General features: G+C 46.8%; 1 protein-coding gene and 1 long non-coding RNA gene across 3 annotated transcripts; one reads left to right on the top strand and one right to left on the bottom strand.

Moving 5' to 3' along the window:
- Positions 1–1,279: 1,279 nt before the first annotated feature.
- LOC115246610 (uncharacterized) lies at positions 1,280–3,539 on the top strand. The gene is made up of 2 exons (XR_003885722.1): positions 1,280–2,740; positions 3,053–3,539. It is a non-coding gene; the product is annotated as an uncharacterized lncRNA (long non-coding RNA).
- Positions 3,540–8,797: 5,258 nt separating this feature from the next.
- On the bottom strand, positions 8,798–18,338 carry etnk1 (ethanolamine kinase 1). 2 transcript variants are annotated; one of them, XM_011618715.2, is made up of 8 exons: positions 17,479–18,338; positions 16,120–16,379; positions 15,888–16,028; positions 15,091–15,233; positions 11,618–11,701; positions 11,381–11,541; positions 10,948–11,021; positions 8,798–10,861 (listed from the first exon to the last, which is right to left on the bottom strand). In XM_011618715.2, exons 1-8 carry the CDS (start codon positions 17,623–17,625, stop codon positions 10,789–10,791), a joined length of 1,083 nt encoding a protein of 360 aa, XP_011617017.1. In that variant the 5' UTR covers positions 17,626–18,338; the 3' UTR covers positions 8,798–10,788. The 2 variants fall into 2 exon arrangements, with proteins under 2 accessions (XP_011617017.1, XP_029681745.1); XM_029825885.1 differs by lacking the exon at positions 17,479–18,338 and adding an exon at positions 17,215–17,342.
- Positions 18,339–19,318: the final 980 nt, after the last annotated feature.

Genomic DNA, 19,318 nt, shown 5'->3' with positions numbered 1-19,318 from the left:
GGGCCAGCCATCTGTACCATCTCCAACTACTCAGCGGCTCCACCAGCACCCTGGAATTCTCAATCCCAGCTCTTTAATGGTTCACTGCTGGCATCTACTGGACAAACAGGAATGCAACGCGGCAGATCAGCCGCCTTTTTCCTCTCCTTCAGAAACATCCGACGCGATGGTTTCCCCAGATATTAAAGCTTCAGAGCGGCACGTAGACGGTTTATTTTGAAATATATAGCAAACATTGGATTTGTAGAGAAGAGCAACTCTTTTAGATGCCAAAACGCCACGTTTGAAGCCACATTTCACTCCTTTCACACTTCTATCAACCGCCTTTGCAAGAGAAATCCGGGAAAACAAATGTCACCTTTCACCTTGGCTGCTTGATCAGAAGCGTCTTCACGCTCTCCGCTGAGATGATCACTCAAATCCAACAGATTTCTCTGGGGGAATCAACATGAAATAAACAGAATAACAGTCAACATCTGTCTGCTGCATGTGTTTCAGGAGCCGTATGGATTTGGAACGCCGATACAGCCTGTGGATGCTGCCTGGTTTCTTCTACAACTTTCACTCACGGGGGCCAAATCTGTAAGAAGATGACGGCGAGCCTTTAATTCTCCGGGTTCGGAGCACAATATGGCTTCGATTTCCTTTCTCTTTCCTCCTTTTTTTCCCCCCCGCGTGCATCTGTGTGGCTTTGGAGGAATGGCTGCGGATAAAGGAGAGCGGCGCTGATGGAGGAGATCTGCTGCGAGGGCGAACGCGATTATTGCGACTTATTTTCGCCCGGCACAATTCTGATCTAATTCTAGTAATTGTTGCCTCATAATGCGGCACATTCATATCGGCAAACACATTCAGACGCGGCCTGTTTAGATTGAGTTAGAGAGTTCTTCCATTACAATTGGGAACAAAGGGGGCCCCTATCTTTCCCAGACATTTCTCTCTTTGTGATGCCGAGTATGGCTCTGAGGTTGTCAGAGAATTCACTCCAACAATGCGCCGCTTTCAAATGCATCAAGAGCTCCACAATGAGATCCTGTGTTGTTGATAGGTTTTTTTGGGGTGTGGGGGGGGGGGAGAAGGGGAGAAAAGACGGAGGGACAAATTCCGAACAAAGGCGATTGTCTCGGTGATCCGTCCGTCAGCGGCGTCGGGAGCACATTATGAGTGAAGATGGCTCGGAGGATAGCGGCGAGCGGGATTAGGAGGCCTGCGGGGGGGGGGGGGGGGGGGGGGGGTGGGCGAGGGGAGGAGAGCGAGGAGCGGAGAACGGGGATGTGACTAGACTGGAAGGGAGCTCCTTGATAACTGCCAGCCAACCGCCTGTTTGATCCTGAGGGATGGCAGAGGGATGTAAGGCGTTTGAAGCTGACAATCCCTTTGTGATGCTAACACGTGTTCTCCAGCGCGCGCGCTGATCCTCCCTCTCCTATTGTATTACGGGCGGCAGACTGCAGCTACCTTTAGGCCCGGCGCGGGTACGGGAGCGGCTGTCGGCATTGTGGGAAGTGGCGCTAATCTGCTTCAGTATCTTCAGCCCCACGTTTAGCTCTTTGATCCTCTCCCACCGTGACGCGCTTCCCATCACGCGGAGTGACTGTGAGCTGGGCAAAGCCGCGCCGGAATGTCGGGCCGGGCGGCGAGAAGCAGAGAGGCGGGAAATCGAGACGAGGATAATATGTTAATCCGAGGCCTGTCTGGAGACGGATGCGTTTGGTTATTTGTCCATGCGTCTCATCATCCTCCTCTGAGGTCAAAGGTCAGAGCGCCACATGACTGGCCGCCACGGACCCACGCTCCCAACCGTCTTCTTCTCTTCCCCCTCGTTTCAAGTACCAAGTCCGGATAATCCAGCCAGAAGGTTCTGGGTGTGGTCCAGAAGTTCTCCGACTGTTCTTTCTCAACAAAGGTCTCGTCAGACGCTGCGTTCCGGCGTTGGGCACCGACCACCGCTGGCACGTCTGCTGATGGTCGGACCACATGACCCGACGCTTGTTTCTGCCGCCAGACGGAGAAGCAACAAGTACACGGCCCTAAAAACACCGTTTTGTTCTCGCCCGAAGGCGGCGGCGGCGCCGTCGACCCAAGCCAGAGACACTTTCCTCCCAACATCTGCCATCAGAATTCCGACCAGAAGAGGGAGGAAAAAAAACAAAAACGGTTCCAACTCCTAAAAATATAAAGTTTCTGGGAATTCGGTCAAAGCCTGGATTTCTGGTGCCACCGTTGATCCAACTATCGGCTCCAGCCAACACGTAGAAAAACTGGCAGGTATTTTCTCACAACTTCTCACTCCTCTGAAGACGTTTCCAGGCATCCTGAAAGGCTCCTCCGTCCTGCCAGAACCGTAAAGACTTCAGGAGACATTTTCCAATATTCCTGTTTTGTTTTTTGGGTTTTTTTTTTTTTTTGTTTTCAACAAAAGTGGCAGCGTGAGGAAACGTGCACGAGCCGGCTCACCCGCCTCCACCAGCAACCAGAAAAGGGATAATTGGCTCCAGGAGGCCATTAACTGACACCAGGCTCCTGCTCAAGGTCAAGAGGAGGACATGTTCTAATTAATGAGTTCCAATCCACCCAGAACTCTGACATGAAACACGGCTTCGCTGATTCACTTTAATTTCTGCGTCTGCGGCACGAGGAGCCAGAACTGCCGCTGCTACTCGGACTTCCAACTTCCATCTCCAAGCAGAATTTGAAGATCCTTCATGAGCAATTATCTAAACGGGTTCCTGGCATTCCGGTGAGCTCCCATTATTCCCAGTGAGCGTCTGTTTTACACATGTTTAATGGTTACTTGAGGACTGACCATCAAAACTGTCGCTTGATTTGTGGAGTCACTTGGTTTTACTTTTTAGTCTTTATTTCCTATTTAAGAGCGTTGAACTGGCCGGTGTGTATGGACCTGACCAGATTTATAATCCTCACATTGTGACATAGATTAACTTCTACACGTTGAGAAATAACCCTTGGATCTGATTCATTTTGTTCTCTTTCATAAAGCATCACCGGCTGCTGAAAGATTGCAAATAATTTACATTTTGTTGGGGTCCAGGGTGGTGTCAGATTTTTTCCTCCAGGGGGCGTTAGGGAGCTTCATTGCCTACAGCTGGCACTGTAGGCAGGCGCACCTGTGGGCGAGTGCCACCTGGCTGCCTCCTTCAGGAGGGAGCGCCTGCCCATCGGTGCCGGGGTGTCCTGTTGGCTCTGTTGCTGTCTTGTTTGTTTCCCGGCACGGTCAAGGTCTCCATGTCGTCTGCTGGACTGGCGAGCGTGCCGCGCCCGGTTCCTGGGTTCTCTGCAGTCCAGGGGGACTGATTCTGGTCGGAGGACTCTCCGCTGGACCCCATGAAGTGAGGATCCTTACTCCTGAGCTACCCGTAGTCCAGGAGGACTGTTTGTCATTGTGTCTGCTCTCGGGTTCTCTCTAAAACCCATACCGTAATGCATTTATGTTACCGACAAGTAAACAGATTAGCAGCATATTAGTCAATAATGTAAAATGTACCGATTCAGATCTAAATAAAAGCAAAGGAACCTGTTGTGATTAATGAGGTGAGACTAATTACCGTTTCCTTCCCACCTGAAATTAGGGTGGAGGGTTAAATGGGTCTGTCCCGACCCCCCTGACCTCCCAACTCTCGGCTGGTGTTCTGATTTACACCCCTCTCCTCTCTTTAAGTGTATTGTTGTGCATTATGTGAATGTCTGATCTGCAGGGGGAGGGAAAAATCCAGTTTTGATATCAACCTTCAACAGTCAGAATACTGGACCTCAGTGGAAGCTCCATAACAACCAGTGTGGAGGCCAGTGTTATGGTGACACCATAACCAGGCAAATAGGAGGGACATCATGGCCAAAATGATAGATGCTCTTCTTTGGACTGTGTTAGCCGAATGCTAATTAGCCTAGCTCAAAGACTGGTTGTGAAGGGATGCAGTTGCATGGCACCTGCAGCTAAAGTCAGATTATCGACGCGGGACTGTTGCAGCTCGTGTAAAAGATGTTTATATGGCTCAAATCACCCATTTCCCATACTGGCCCATCAGATTGCTGCTCGCTTGAGTCAGCCCCAGCTTCTTATCTGCCGGTTGGAGTGTGTCAGTGGTGTGTTGGAGGTGTTAAGCACCTCTCATCTTGAGCTGTCTGCCTCTGACACAGCCTGTCATTGATTTCTCCCCAACTTTAACCCACGCTGCCTCGTCCTCCGCCACTCCCCGGGCCCTCGCCGCCCTGACACCAGCCTACAAACTCCATGTTTGTTGCTGGAGTTCCATTTCCTGATGATTCTGATGGATCCGAATCCCAGGGAATGTGATGCTGCAGCGCTTCACTTCCAGGCTCCCCGATGTCGGAGTAATCCCTCGCAAACACAAGCAAATCAATTGTCTTCAGATGGAATTGGCTGCTTTGACCTTTTTATGGGAAATGAAAATAAGTGGAGGCGCAGAACAGCTGATATTGGATTCTGTTTTTAATTAATGTGTGTATTATCCGGGTGGATGAAGCCAGGGGGAGGAAGTTAATTGAATTACAGTCAGCGAGTTGGATAATGCACTGTTGTAATTGTTCAACTGTATAAGACAGTGTGCACATTAGGAAGATGAAAGGCGGCCCGATTCGCTTCCAGAGACTGGTGAGAAAACCCTTGTTTGGTTTTGGGGTGTAAAAAAAAAATGAATGGATTTCTAATTTAACTCCTATTTGTTCACATAAAGTCCATATGTTACTTTCTTAGAGCACTTTTGCACCAGGCACAGCTATCCAACACGTCACTGGGAACCATTTTAGCGTGCACAAGTTCTCAATCTATATAAATCCAAATTTAGGCTGTAAAACAGAAAATCGGTTCCCCAGATGTCTTGCTCCAAGTAGCAAAGCCTGTTTCAATGGGGGGTTTTCTTCAGTAAATTCAGTGTGTTCTTGTCTGCTTTGACAGAGAGATTCAATACGTGGCATATTAATGAGCACCTCTCATTTTTAAATTTAGAATTCCGTGTTAATAGGTATTAATGTCGTACATAATAAATGTTCAATCGGATTAGATTCAAACCATGTCGCGAGCTCGATGCCAGGTTTGGAGACTTTTGGAATGTGCTGCCACCTTGTGGCCAAAACGGGATACAACAATTTCGAGCGGGGTGGAGGATTTTTTTACAAAGTGAAGATTTTACTTTCACAAAAGTAAATAACACAATATCCGTTATGTACAGAGACAAAGGGAGTCATTTTCAAATTTGTTCAGATGTCGGACAGCAGGGAAGTTGTCCAGATGTGTTGTTACACTGACGCTGCTGGAAGGAGCCGAAGTCTTGTGAAGAAAGCTGGTGTCAGAGTCTCTCGGGGGGTGAGGACCATCGTGAGCGTGTAGCTCAGGTGTTTCAGCGTACGGCTGTGCTTCTGAAGGTTCCTGGTTCAAATCCCTCTTCCTACTTTTAGAGTAACGAGTGTCCAATTTGAATGTCAAAAGTCCCATGAGGACATCAGCTCCCAGTCCCCATGAGGACATCAGCTCCCAGTCCCCGACGGCCTGGTGGGAAAGAGCGCGACCGTAAGTTGCCAGTGGTGCTGCGTCTGGTTCGAGTCCTGTCTGTGCCTGATGGGGATAAAGGGAGGGGGCTGTGTCCCCTCCCGAAGCCCGGGTCCATAAATGGAGGGTGTTATGGACCATGTGACGGCTGGAGTTTTACACCACACTGGGAAGTGATTGATTGATCACAAAAGGAGGGAGGGATCTGCTGGACAATTTTGATTATGTTGAAGAAGTAACTGGGTAAAAACACCAATACATTTTATTTTGAAGACCTTACTTTGTTCCAAAGTAAGAACTGCTTGTTTTCGGTGTTTTGGGTTTTTTTTAAGCGAAGCTACAAGGTCTCTACCTACCTCACACGTAGGCAGTGATATGTAAACAGAATTAATTAACGACAGCACATTAGACATACAGTGGTGGTGAAGTTTACATACACTTGTAAAGAACATAATGTCATGGCTGTCTTGAGTTTCCAGTTATGTCTACAAATCTGATTTTTCTCTGATAGAATGATTGGAACAGATACTTCTTTGTCACAGTTAACAATCATGAAGTTTGATTCTTTTATGACTTTATTATGGGTAAACTGAAAATGTGACCAAATCAGCTGGGTCAAAAATATACGTACAGCAATGCTAATATTTGGTTACATGTCCCTTGGCCATTTCGACTTCAATTAGGTGCTTTTGGTAGCCATCCGCAAGTTTCTGGCAAGTTTCTGGTTGAATCTTTGACTTGAATCTTTTCTCCTCCAAACATATTATCATTATCCAATGAGCCCTTTTTAAATGGCCTCAGAGAAGTCACCAGCTGTAGTCACTCATGATCACTCACAAGAAGTTAAGAGGCCATGCTATGAAGCTCATGTCATTGACACAACTTTCTAAGTCTCCAAAATTGCTCATTCATGTTGCTGTACGTATATTTTTGACCCAGCTGATTTGGTCACATTTTCAGTTTACCCATAATAAAGTCATAAAAGAATGTTGTTAACTGTGACAAAGAAGTATCTGTTCCAATCATTCTATCAGAGAAAAATCCGATTTGTAGAAATAACTGGAAACTCAAGACAGCCATGACATTATGTTCTTTACAAGTGTATGTAAACTTTTCACCACCACTCATAAACAGCATTTTAAATGAATCACACTTCTTGCAGGCTAATATGGACCTACTGTACATCAGAGAAGGTTTCAGTGGTTTTGTTTTTCGGGACTCAAGGTTTGGACGCGATGAGTGCATGACAGGGGGGGTCGGCGCAGGCTCCACTTCACCACAGGTGCGTTTCCCTGATCTCGGCCATCACCTGGCTTTCTGCAGCACCTGCCGAAAAAATTACCCAAACGATGAAACGGGCCGTAAGGAGTAGTTCCGGGCCGTAAGGACGCCTCCCGAGGTCTCACCTGTCGGGGGACTCCTTGGGCCGCTGGGCCATGTCCTCAGACTCGGTCAGGAGATTGTTGAGGATTTGGAGATCTGCCTGATGAGCTCACTCTGGAGGCTGTCCTTCACGTGGTTCACCAGGAAGAGCATCATGGCCCTGGGAACGCTACCACACGGAGGGTACGATGGCTGCTGAGGTCTCACCCACCAGATGGAGGTGTTGCCCCAGAGAGCTCTGGGGGGGTAACGATGACGCCAGAGCGCATGAAAACTAATGCGACATGATGATTTGATGCAGAACAGCTGCCCAATTGTTGTAGCATTTTCAGGAATCAATTCCACCCTGCTAACTGTCCTGGATATTCTTCCGAACAATCAGAAAGTAGGATTTGATGAGGCGGTCGATGACCTCGCAGTCCCTCTGCTCACGGGGGGACAGCTTCCTCCTCAGCACATGTTGAAAACCTGCCTCAGCAGCTATTTTCTTCACAAAATCTTTGGTGAGTCCAGCCAGTGGGAAAAGAGGCATCCTGGGAGATCTGACTGAGAAAAAACATCCGGTCTTTGAGGTGATCTGCTCCTTTGTGCAACCTGACAGCTGAGCAGAAGCCAAAGGTCGTTAGGATCATACAATTTCACCGCGAGCTACAAGAAACGATAAAAGTCAAACAATAGCATATTTACAATAGTCACAACTACCTAAAAACCTTGTGCCAGTACTCTTTGACATAGGACACTTGATGGAAGGGGAGGTCCAGGATCTGACAGACTTTGTAGGCATCCTCACAGTCTTTTTCTGTGGTGCACACCCCGCGTTCATCCAACGGGTCCCAATTCTTCATAAATACTCCCGTGACATTGTAGTCTTGATACAAAATAGACAACATTTGCAATCTAAACTACCATTAAGAGGAAGGAATATGTGCGTTTATTGCATTTTTACTTGTTCAGCTTAATTTTTGCATCCATCATTAGCAGGTGACATCAAGTGTGTGTGTGTGTGTGTGTGTGTGTGTGTGTGTGTGTGTGTCAGGGTTGATCTGACCTCTTCTCTTTAGTAGTAAGGCTGCAACGGAGCTGTCAACGCCACCGGACATGGCGCACACGACGTGTCGAACAACCCCCATGTTTGAAATATAGACGTCGGGGCATTAGTATTATTTTCCCAACTGTAGATAATTAAATGGTTACCCCGTTCCCATTACATGAGGAGCCATGACAGGGTGCGTTTCAAAATAATGTCCGGAACGATACATGTCGCGACGCGGAACCTTTGTTGGGGGAATCTCACAACTGTAACACCTCAAAACCACAAAACATCCACCACAAAACACCTGGGAAAGGTAAAAACTAAAGTTGATCATTTAAAAAACGTTTAATTCCAATTGCATGTTTACTCATAACAAATTAAAGCAAATAATATTCTTTGCAGAGCAACTCGTGCTCGATGATACAGGGTACCTATATGTAGTGTGTTCTGTATCTTGTTCATCAGGTGTGAACCCTTAAAATAATAAAATAAAAAGAGCAATAAAATATATTTTCTACAACGTTGAACTTTTAGATATCCAAAGTAATAAGACATATACTATTTAGAAAATGATTCCCCCCCCCAGATGGGCGAGGTGTCTGCAGATGCTGTCACGCTGAATCTTTTGAGGGAGGCCAGGGAGACTGTGAGAAGCAGCCCCATGGGTGTCATCAGCACCCCCATGATCCCCTGGTGCCAGACAACCCTGCCTCTGGACATCCAGGGCAATGTCCACATCAAGCTGGAGAACATGCAGAGAACTGGTTAGACTGAGCTACGTTGTTCCTCATGACCACATTTTCTGTTGTCTAATGAGGGTTAAAGCAACTCATCTTTTCCAAGGGGGCCACGGATAAAGGTAAATAGACTTTATTATTTTATGTGTACAGTTTTGCAAATGCTATATTCGCGGTTCAACGCTTCGCTCCGGCAACCATAAACCACGTTAATGCGCTCCCAGCATTTACAGTCACATTCACAACATGCAAAATAACAAATGTAAAAAGCATTTGCTAAATATCAATCACATTTGTGGAATGGGAGCAGTCATATTTGAAACAGTAGCAAGAATAACCTAAAACAAATTCAAGATTTAAGCCTTTTCCCCAATTAAATTGTCAGTGAAAATTAAAAAAAAAGAAAAAAAAAAAAAAAGTCATTCATGTAAATGTATATACCCAACCTAAATACAACTATTGTCTGATTAAGGAAGTTTAACTGAATCAAAACCCCACTAAACGAGTGCTTCAATTGCTTTGATTCTGTTGAAAGTAGATCTACATCTATATTTTGGATTAGATCAGGATTAGACTTGAATTCTTTCTTCCACCCAGAAATGGAACATTGGTTGAAGACAGACGAGTCAAGGTCCGTCCTGCAAACGCCAGTCTCTTCGGAGTTTCCCTACACCGAACCAGGAAGGTTCTGTTGCCACCAACCCTCAGGACCCCGTTTTGACCCCTCCGTTTAAAAAACCCCTCTCAATAAATGTCTCTTCTCATTGTGCTACATAAATGATAGTGTGCCTTATATACAAGCAAGAAAACATTGTCAGCACTTTGGTGTGGGCTTGTTAAGCAACCGGGAGTTGAAACCATTTGTTTTTAAACGTAGAATAAGAGTCAAAGGTGAATACGAAGAGTTGCTGTCAGTAGTGACGGTTTATTCCAGAAGGTGGGGCCGTTGCTCCGCAAATCCCACAAACGGGTGACCTTCACCGGCCTGGAGATGCCAGATTTGCTCATCTGGCTTCACATTTTAAACCGACCTCACGCGCTCGTTTCCAACATTGGGAGAGCCAGCAGAGGAGCTGCTTATCGTACAGTACGCATGGCCGTGTCAACAAAAGGTATAAAATGGTCTTTGAACCGAAACGCTGTCACATTAAAAGAACACCCGACTGAAATAAAGTAGAAGAAATGCTCGGCTCTCGTTTGGCCACCGACGTCCACAAAGCTGCCGACCTGACCCGAGCCCCAGCCACTGGGAATGTGGAATGTTCGGCTTACAGTCGGATGCAAATTGCGTTTTACATGTACAAAACAGACTATACAAAACAGTGAGTAAAAAAAAAACAAAAAAAAAAAAAAAACCCTTTAAACTTAAATATTTAACTCATTGAGAGACATGTAAACACAACATAATCTCCAAACCTCACTCCTAACTTCATTCTAGCAAACCAAACACAAGGCTTTAACTACACGGCAACACTGACTGGCTCCTCTGCACACCGCCCTCGCCAAGAATTTGGGGGGGGAGGGGAAAGGGTGAGAAACAAGCATCACAAGACAGGCCGAAGATTTGTTTTTTGTGCGACTGGGCTCATATCACATGGGATTGTGAGCTGGCGATGGCCTTTCCGTGTCAGTAATTGAATCGAGCTTTTCTCTCCCGTTTCATCAAAGCAGCCTTTGTGCTGCTGCGGAGCCTCTTTCTGCCCAACCTGCCTCTAAGGAATTGTTCCCCCCCCCCATTAAAAGAGAAAGTGTCTCCGTCATGCGTTTGGCTACCCGTCAGTGGTGTTTTGGTTGCTACATGCTGGTTGTGAAGGAGGTAGCGATTCGCCCGAGCGACTCTTGTGAAGAGGAGCTTCGGAACCGAACTATTGAGATGACGTGACGCTTTCGCAGCTTCAGAGTGTTGCACACGGCCAACACCACCACCACCACCTCTGATGTCGAGTCAAATTTGTGGAGATAAGAGCATGTTGAGGAGACGCCCTGCAGGCACTGAACAGGACAGTCTGGCCTACGTGCTCCCCTGGAGTGCACGCTGTAGACAGCAGAGCAGGTTGGGAGGGAGGGCGAGCAAGAGAAAGGTGAGGGAGGGACGAGGGCGGGAGCGTTTATTCAGGTAGGGCCAGCGCGGCCACCTCCGACTTCATCTTGAAGTACTGGTTGAAGCGCAGGACGGCGTATCTGAGAGCAGCGAGGGGGGGGGGAAAGTTAGTTAAAGGGCTCAGCTGGAATAAGCGAAATATTGGAAACTGAAACAAAGGTCGTACCCCACGAAGTCAAAGTCGATGCTGGACAGCTTGGCCTGGATGAGCGACCACAGGCCCCAGAAGAAATGCGAAGCCTGGTCAGAGAGGGAAAAGGGAACATACACACAGGATTAGCATCCGCTTGTTGTGGAGAGAGAAATGTCATTTCTAATTACCCAACAGAGCTCACTCGAGCATATACGTACACAAAACTAGTGGTAAACACAGAGCAGCTGACACATCTAACGCAGCCCTTCCTCCTGCCCTCTTTTCCTCTTGACAGTAAACAAAGCAGAGGAGAGCGCCCTGCCCCGTGGGGAGTTTCTGGTTGTCACCGCGGTGCCTCGGATACGGTGGCAGCGCTTTAGAACAGGTGTGTGTAGAATGAGTGTGTGTGCTGCTGCACAGCGAATGTGAGCGGAAAATCCCCGAAGCTTTAAAAGGGAAGGCTTACCAAGGCGAATCGGTTGACCTGCACGTAAATGATCTCCACCTCCCGGTCAGTCACTTCACCTGCCTGGCCCTTGTGCTCTTTATAGGCCTCCAGGTACGAGCGGAGCCACTGCAACTGAAAGGCCCGGTCAGGGTAGTGGCTGTAATCCACTTCGTTCAGGCCTGGGAGGAAAAAAAACACACCGGGTCAGCGAGGCATGGCGGCCACGTGCGCGTGAGTGGAAGAAGTGGCACGTACCAGCAAACTCGTTGAAATGGTTCCCAATGTCGTAGGCTTGGTAATTGTACCCAGAGTACTCGTAGTCAATGAACTTTACACTTCCTGCAAAGACGAGCGGCATCGTTTAGGAAGAGAAACAGGAAGCGTGGAGATAAATGATTGTATTGTCTATTCCCTTTGATAACTCAGAATTCCAAGGCTTTCTAGGCGATACTGTTACTCTAGTCCTATCTCACTGTATCGGCTGGTTACTTAGCCAAAGGTGGAGCGAGAGGGCTTGCATTTTGAGACGTCAAGACTGTGAAGAGGGAGTCCAACAGGGAAAATAAGAGGTGTCGTGATAGAGGAGGCAATATCGTGCCACCAGGCATGCTGATGAATCTGCAAGAAGTTGGCCGGCGTATGTAGATCGAGGCTGGTTTAGGGTTAGCGTCGCTACGAGAAGACGGAGACAGCCAGTGGGTTCCTGATGTTTGACTGCATGTGCCCCGACTTGTTCTACAGGATCAAAAATGTGCATCCTGGATCCATTAGGCAAATATGCTATTAATTATTCCGCCCATAGAACAAATACAAATGTAGAAGAGGAGCGAGTGCATATGGCTTTGTTTAGGGGACATAGTAACGATGGGGGGTTGCCAAGTCTGACGGACAGGAAAAAACAGTTGAAAAGAAAGCAGGGAGAAAAGAAGAACGGTGGAGAACGAAGACGTGCAAGAAAGTGCACAGCGACACACTGTTTGACATTCTCCGGTTACACACTGAAACCTCCCAGACACACCCGGAAAACTACTTTTCAAAAAATCCCGTGCGGACTTGGGAGGAAAAGAAAGTCGTTTTGGATTCCTGTTTTGGATTCCTGTTCTTCTCTTCCTGCCCGTCAAGAGATGAAGCTGAGCCGGGAGAGGATGTTGCACAATGTGTCGCTGTTTAACAACACGAGAGGGTCGATGGAAAAAAGGAAGGTGTTGAGTTACGACAACGGACAGAAGAAGCGTTGAGCCACGAGGTGCTCGGTCTCAAAATGCAAGCCCGTTCTTATCGGGAAACTAAGAAAACAAAATGGACTAATGAAGAAGAATCTATGTGAACCAAATGTCGATTCTGCTTAATGTCTTTGTTTTGGCCTTGGCTTGTGATTTTTGCCCTAGTATGCGGAACATTAGTCTTTGGTGTAGTGCTGGACTACAGAGAAAGACACTTTGAGGTGGGTTACCAGCCGGCGTGTGGGTCCTAGCGGGACACAACTGAACACCTCCAGGCAGTGGCTATAGCCCACCCTGTGCAGCAGATGAAAAGGTTGGGGCAAACACATCTTTCACACATGCTCACTCTCTCACTGACACATTTTGTCTTTTTTTTATCCATTCTTGCTCCTCGGGTTCCAGACGCCGAGGCCTGCCGCCAGGATTCCCGTTCCCTCCCCCACAACATGCAACCTCACTTCCCTTTCTCGCAACACTCCCCTCCAATGCTCGCTTCCCATTGGTCCGCCTGAACCCAATCGCGGGATGCGGACGCCTCTGCTGCTTCTGCAGATTTCTGAGAGGTTTCCTGTCGGTCGCTACGTTGCAGGTTTTACAGATCCTGGCGTTTATGGGAAAATGTTTTGGGTCTTTGTTTTTTGTTTTTTTTAACCATCTTCTGAGCTCTGTGACAGGGCAGTGTGAGGTTAAATAGCCTGGAGGCTGAGAGACAAAATGGAGAAGTATCGCAGACACGTAACACCGTCAACGCGTGACTCCAATACCAAACTGTGCTGGTTTTATCAGCGCAGGAAGTTGTGGGCCGACATGTGGTTCAGGCTACAGCAAAATCAGCAAAGGCACGGGAGGACGCTCGGCAGACGTTCGGCCCCTCAACACGCCAACTTTGCAAAAACAGTGAGATTGGGCTTGGAGTTTACTTTAAGAAACCAAAAACTTTCATTATTGCGTAACTGAAACTTGTGGGTCCAGTTTGTTTTCTGCCAGAACGCATCAAGAACGGCAACATTTTGAAACGTTTGCAGAACTGGTTTACGACGCTCTACCCTCGGGGCAATATTGCGTAATCCCCCCCCCCCCATATTTTCAGAGCAACAACTCGTCTTTCAAGGGTGGACCAAACTATGATTCCTTTTTTAAATTAAAAAAAAATAAGTAGGAATTTCAAGACAATCGAGATGATTTCGGTACTTTTCCACTTCTCCAGCCTCTCAGCCATAAGCCGCTATTTTTACACACAAGGATGAGTTTTATTTTATTTAAAACAGGTCTGATTTAGTTCTATGTAGAAAAAACACTTTTAATGCACAACTGAGTGATTTAAAGACTAAAGGATGGTGGATGGGAAAACTCAACCCGTGAGAAAGTGCTGGTCACTGGTGTGTGCAGGACTAATAATGGATAATATAGTTAGAAATAAAATAGGTTTCACCAATAAAAAAATAGTGAATGTGGAAGGAGGAAGATCAGCAAACCGTAGACACAGTTTGAGAAGCAGCAGTGGAAGTAGCCTAGCTAGTGTCAAAGGGCCAACGGGTGGGCGAGTAGCATTGGAGGGTGAAGAGTAGGTACATGGCTCCTACTGCCTCTATGAACTCATCCCGATTAGCCCTGAGCAGTGGGCAGACTACGCGGGGGGCCCTCAGAGCCGACCATGCGTGAGCTTTGTCTCTCCACAGCCTCGCCGGGGCAGGGGCAGCCTCACCCACGGCTGTCATTCCTAGGGAAGAAAGGCTAGACACAAGGAGCTGTGAGAAGTGCCCCACCAGGGAGGCGGACAGCTCTTAAACACCCCCCGCCCACCCTCCAAAAAAAGAAAAAAGAACACAAACATGACGAAAGAACTAAAAAATAGCCCCCATCCGCCCGCCCGCCCGCCCTTCCCGGTTGCATTTCAGACTCGTTCTCTCAGTTTGCTCTGCCATTCATCTGCTACAAAGACAATAATGTACACATTTTCTTCACAGTGGCTGGCATCATTAGCGCTTACTTCACCACATGCTCGTCATTACAGCAAAACAACAAGAGTACCGGCAGTAAAACTGAAACGTAGGTATGCAAATGCGATGTCGTGTTGCTGGCTTTCATGGCAGAATCAGACCACCAGATCAGACAAAACATTGAAAAAAATATATATTAGAAGTTGCTGAGACTAACCTTATATAGAAATAATAGCACGCTACGCCGCTAAATAAGCTACTTGAATGTGCCTGCGACACTCTATGCAAGGGAAAATGACTCACACCTACTCCGACGGGGCAACAGAAGAGATTGGACCTCCTCCAGAGACTACATTAAAATTCATTTCAAAACCAAAGAGCTGTCTGATCTGATCGGTCTGATTCTACACCGGCAGCCAAATGCAATCAATGACATTTAGTAAAGCCTATGACGAGCTTTGAGGAGCTGGAAATCCTACCTGAGAGCAGGAACAATGCAGTTCACACTACAACAGTTCAGTCACACAGTACTGTCTACGACTGCACTCGTGCAGCTTATACTCACCTGCCCCCTTGTTATAGATGATGTTTTTGCAGAGCAGGTCGTTGTGGCACAGAACTACAGGGGAGCCCAGCACCGACAAGTCCTGCTGGAGCCACAGCAGCTCTTCTCGGAGGCACCGTGGGCTGGGCACCTCTGTTCTCAACCTGCAAGAGGCACCCAAGGGTGAATGCTGTGCAATGAATTAGGTATGGAAGGAAAGGTAGACACATCCACCCTACCTTAAGCTTAGATTAACAACAGAATATCAATTTTAAGACTTGACTGACAATTAAAAGAGAATAAGACAACATTCAGTTGAAATTTTACAGGATTTGCTTTGATGTATACAATCTCATTCCAGATTGTAGTTTCGGTTAAAACATGACATCATTTACCTGCCAAACCGTGTCAAAACATGACATCATTTACCTGCCAAACGGTCTCAAAATGGGTGCCTTAGGAGACCGTATGAAAGGAGCAGCTACCGACAAAAGATGGTTACGCAACAGCATAAATTAGGGCGCTTTGTGACGCAGCGCAGCATCGTTCTTTTAGTTAAAGAGATAACTGGAAGTGCGTCAAGCACTCCTGCATGTCATTACAAGTACGCTGACTTGCATAATAATGTATTTAGAGCCCATTTTAATCCGCTCAAATGTCTCAAAATGTCCTCAAAAATTTAAATTTAGTCAAAACCATGAAGTGCATAAACAGGCCGCTGCCTTGGCAAACCACATGAGGTTATTTACGACCCCATTCGCCTATTCATGAACCACGCGGAAGGTTCTGGTAGATTCCAGCCTCCTCTGTGACCTCACCTGGTATTCTTCTCAGGGTTCTTGAAGTACTTGGGAATTAAGGCAAAATACTTGCCCATCTTCAACCAGAGGTCAGACTGCGGCACCCAGCCGTTGTGGGCATGAATGGCGTGATACTTGGCCAACTGTCTGGCAATGAGCCTGCAGAAGAGAAATGGAGGATTTGAATGAAAGAATAGAGCATTCAAAGAGCAATAGATTGGATTTTTTTAAGTGTGTGTTTGTTTTTAACCTGAAAACATGCTGGCTGCGGATGTCCTCGGGCTCCAGGGCCATCCCCTCCAGAAACTCATAGCAAAGGCCGTTGTTGAAGGTGCAGTACAGGCGCGGGGCGCAGCGGTGTGCGTGCAACACCCTGAAACTCTTCACTTCGTTTTCACGGTCCACCAGCAGTTCGGTTTTGTTGCCATAAATGCGGACCAGGACCACGTCCTGCATGACTGCGCCCACATAGCAGCCCAGGAGTTTATTGGTTATTCCATCTGTGAAAAACTGCAGTGAGGAGGTGGGGGGGGGGGGGGGGGTTGAGACAAGAAAGAGGGAACATGGTTGAACTGAGGAAAATAACAGTATTGTGCCACCATTTAACTGGGCTTATTACAAGAGTTGGAAAGACTAAAGACCCTCTATTAAGAACATTGTTTCAGAAGATTCTTCTGGATTTGGCAGAGTCACAAGGGAAGAGGAACGAAAGCTGCCAGGAGAATTTGGGGCTTGTCTGTTTTGATTTAACGTCCTCTGCTGTGACGCCGGGAACATTTTTGGGCGAGAGGGCTGGGGAGGCGGGCACCAACATACCAGCCTAATTGTTCAGTCCATAAGGGATTGACTGAGAATGACGGGACCGTCAGGAATTTTATTTTTGCATGGAGGAAGCAATGGCAGGTATTTGCTGAGCTCCCACTTTGCACTCATTCATGAATATGGGCGATGGTGGTGGAGCATGTGACCGACTCCCACCCTCATCAGGTCGAGCCACCCCCCCCCCCCAAAAAAAACCAGACAGAGCAAAGACAACCAAATCACTGTGGGGATACACGTTTTTATCATCAATAAATGCACAATAACGCATCCACAGCCGATCATACACCTCCGTCCATGACCTTAACAGTATTTTTGGATCACTCCCCCAAGATGAACGCTCTTTTTTCACCGCTCGTGGGCTAAATGCGTGCACCGATGACATATTAGATGCGAAAAGACGCGAAATGAGCCGATCCTTTGACGCATGACGCGCGTAAAGGACTCTAAGTGGCTGGCTGGACCGAGCTGACGCAGATGCTATTTGCACGAACTAATCCCGCGGTGGAAAAATCTACTGCGCTACCTTTGAAGGTGGGCTGCTGCTCTCTCAAGGTCGACAGCTCAGTAGAGATAGTCGTCTCATTTTCCCCAACCTGTAACATCTTTAATCGAGCCTCAACATCTATAACCAACTAGCTAACACTAGGTCCCCCCCACCCCCGCCCCAGATTGGACAGCGTTGCTAGTTAACGCCCGTTTCTGTACATCCATTCAACAACACGGGACGTTTAGATACGTCACATTAAAGGGACTAACGCTGATTTATTCGTAAAGAATATTACAGCACCTTGATTTTGACCTCGGACGGCTTCCAGTTCGGTCTCAGTTCCTTGATAAGCTTCAGAGCACCGGATCTGTAGTCGCTCTCGTCCACCGCCACATCTATTTTGGGCACAGCGGGAGCCTCGTCGGGAACATGTATGTAGTTGGCCATGGTTTACTTTACTTCCTGGAGATCGTGGAACACTTTGCGTTGGTTTCGACCGTACCTGGCAGCGAAATGCGCAATATATGAAACGTACCACCAGCGCCTGAAATAAAATCCTGGTCTGTGTGCGGCAACGCCTCGCTATTAGCCCCTCCCACTGCTCTCCCGGTGCATGCTGGTTGGGGAACGACTCACGGTGCGCTTGATTCACAATCGGCATCCACCGCGTGCGGCCTTAACATTCGAGGGACACGTCAGAGTCACTTGTAAAAACGTTTAAACGTGTTGATTGCGTTCTAAGTTTGTGTTCTGTTTGGTCAAAGTCATGATGTATGTTTGGACACAAAACAGATGTTGCCCCCCCCCCAAAACGCTTACGCGTATTTAAAACCGAGGTATTGAAAACGAACGTACCCTTGATCTAGTAACAAAGTAAGCTGCTCAAACCTGCGTCAATGTTTTGAGTTTAAGCTTGCAGAAGAGTGTGAAATAACGCAATCTAATCTGACAAAAATGCGTAAAAAATGACTGTCTTGAGAAAAATGCTGGATTTCGTGGAAATTACCCGTGACAGATCCTTGATTAAACCCAGTGATACTACGGAAACAAACACCGCCCCCGTGTTAACGTGATCCTAATTTTTCTTCTTTAAAAAAAAAGCCAACCAAAAAACATGATTTCAACGTGAAAAACAACCGTTCAGATATCCAAGAGAGGTGCACAACAAAACCAGTAATCATTGGGGAAATGTAATTGTTGACTTCTATTTTCGGTCATAGGGTCTCTTAGCCAATCACAACACAGCCCATAATATTTACATAGGCTCACTATGCAAAGTCTTGGAGATCTGCTGAGCTGTATAAACTTGGGATACAGTTTGTACTCTGTCCTGTTTGTTGTTCTGTCTGCTACCTTCCTCATGCTCAATGCCTTATCAACCTTTATTATTAACCCATCCAACATAAATAACATAAATATAGGTGGACAGGCGAGCCACTGACCCAAAAACACCATTTACATTTGGGGCAAATGAAAAGTAGAGGACTTGTTTCTTTAATCCTTGCGTAATGATCTCAGTAGCTTACTTCTCTTAACTGGTAACTCGCAACTCTTAACTCGCAGCCAGTCGGACTCACGAACAATACATCACATTACTCCTGCATTGACCTGCACTATTTCTTACCACTTACCACTTACTATTTATGTATACACTGTATATATGTCTTATTTTATTTTATTTATCTTATTCTAGTGTGGTCTTCTTTATGTTGAATGTCGCAGCGTCACACCATGACAAATTCCTAGTTTGTGTAATACTGTGTATTACATGAACAATGGCAATAAATCTGCTTCTGCTTCTGATTCTGATTCAGGTGTTTACTTTTTTCCTTTCAAACGTGGATGTTCTGGGGATTTTCAAACAGCAACATAACCAAGAGTCGCATATCCAGGGTACAATGGAGGACACTGTTTGAGCTTTAAAACATCTATGGTTGTAATCTCTGCTGAAGCAGAGGAGGAGCCCGCTGTTACTGTTTCGGTAGAAACTTGATCAAGTGAGACAACATGGCAACAAGGGGATTTTCCTTTTTTCACTATTGTGTCCCACAGAACACATTCCATTCTTCTTAGAAAAAAACTGTCAAGGTCTCATTGCAGCCTTGTGATTAGACTTTCATGCGTTTCATTCAAAAGAGCC

This window comes from Takifugu rubripes, chromosome 18 (assembly GCF_901000725.2).
Source record: "Takifugu rubripes chromosome 18, fTakRub1.2, whole genome shotgun sequence".
Classification (NCBI taxonomy): domain Eukaryota; kingdom Metazoa; phylum Chordata; class Actinopteri; order Tetraodontiformes; family Tetraodontidae; genus Takifugu; species Takifugu rubripes.
This window is presented reverse-complemented; position numbering and strand designations above follow the sequence as displayed.

What these genes read in the sequence shown, in the direction of transcription:
- etnk1 (XM_011618715.2), bottom strand. Translation starts at nt 17,625, where the DNA reads ATGGCCAACTACATACATGTTCCCGACGAGGCTCCCGCTGTGCCCAAA. An exon ending in CGTCCGAGGTCAAAATCAAG is followed by an intron (nt 16,380 to 17,478) that starts GTGCTGTAATAT and finishes TCCTCACTGCAG; the next exon opens with TTTTTCACAGATGGAATAAC. An exon ending in CCATTTCAACGAGTTTGCTG is followed by an intron (nt 11,542 to 11,617) that starts GTACGTGCCACT and finishes TTTTCCTCCCAG; the next exon opens with GCCTGAACGAAGTGGATTAC.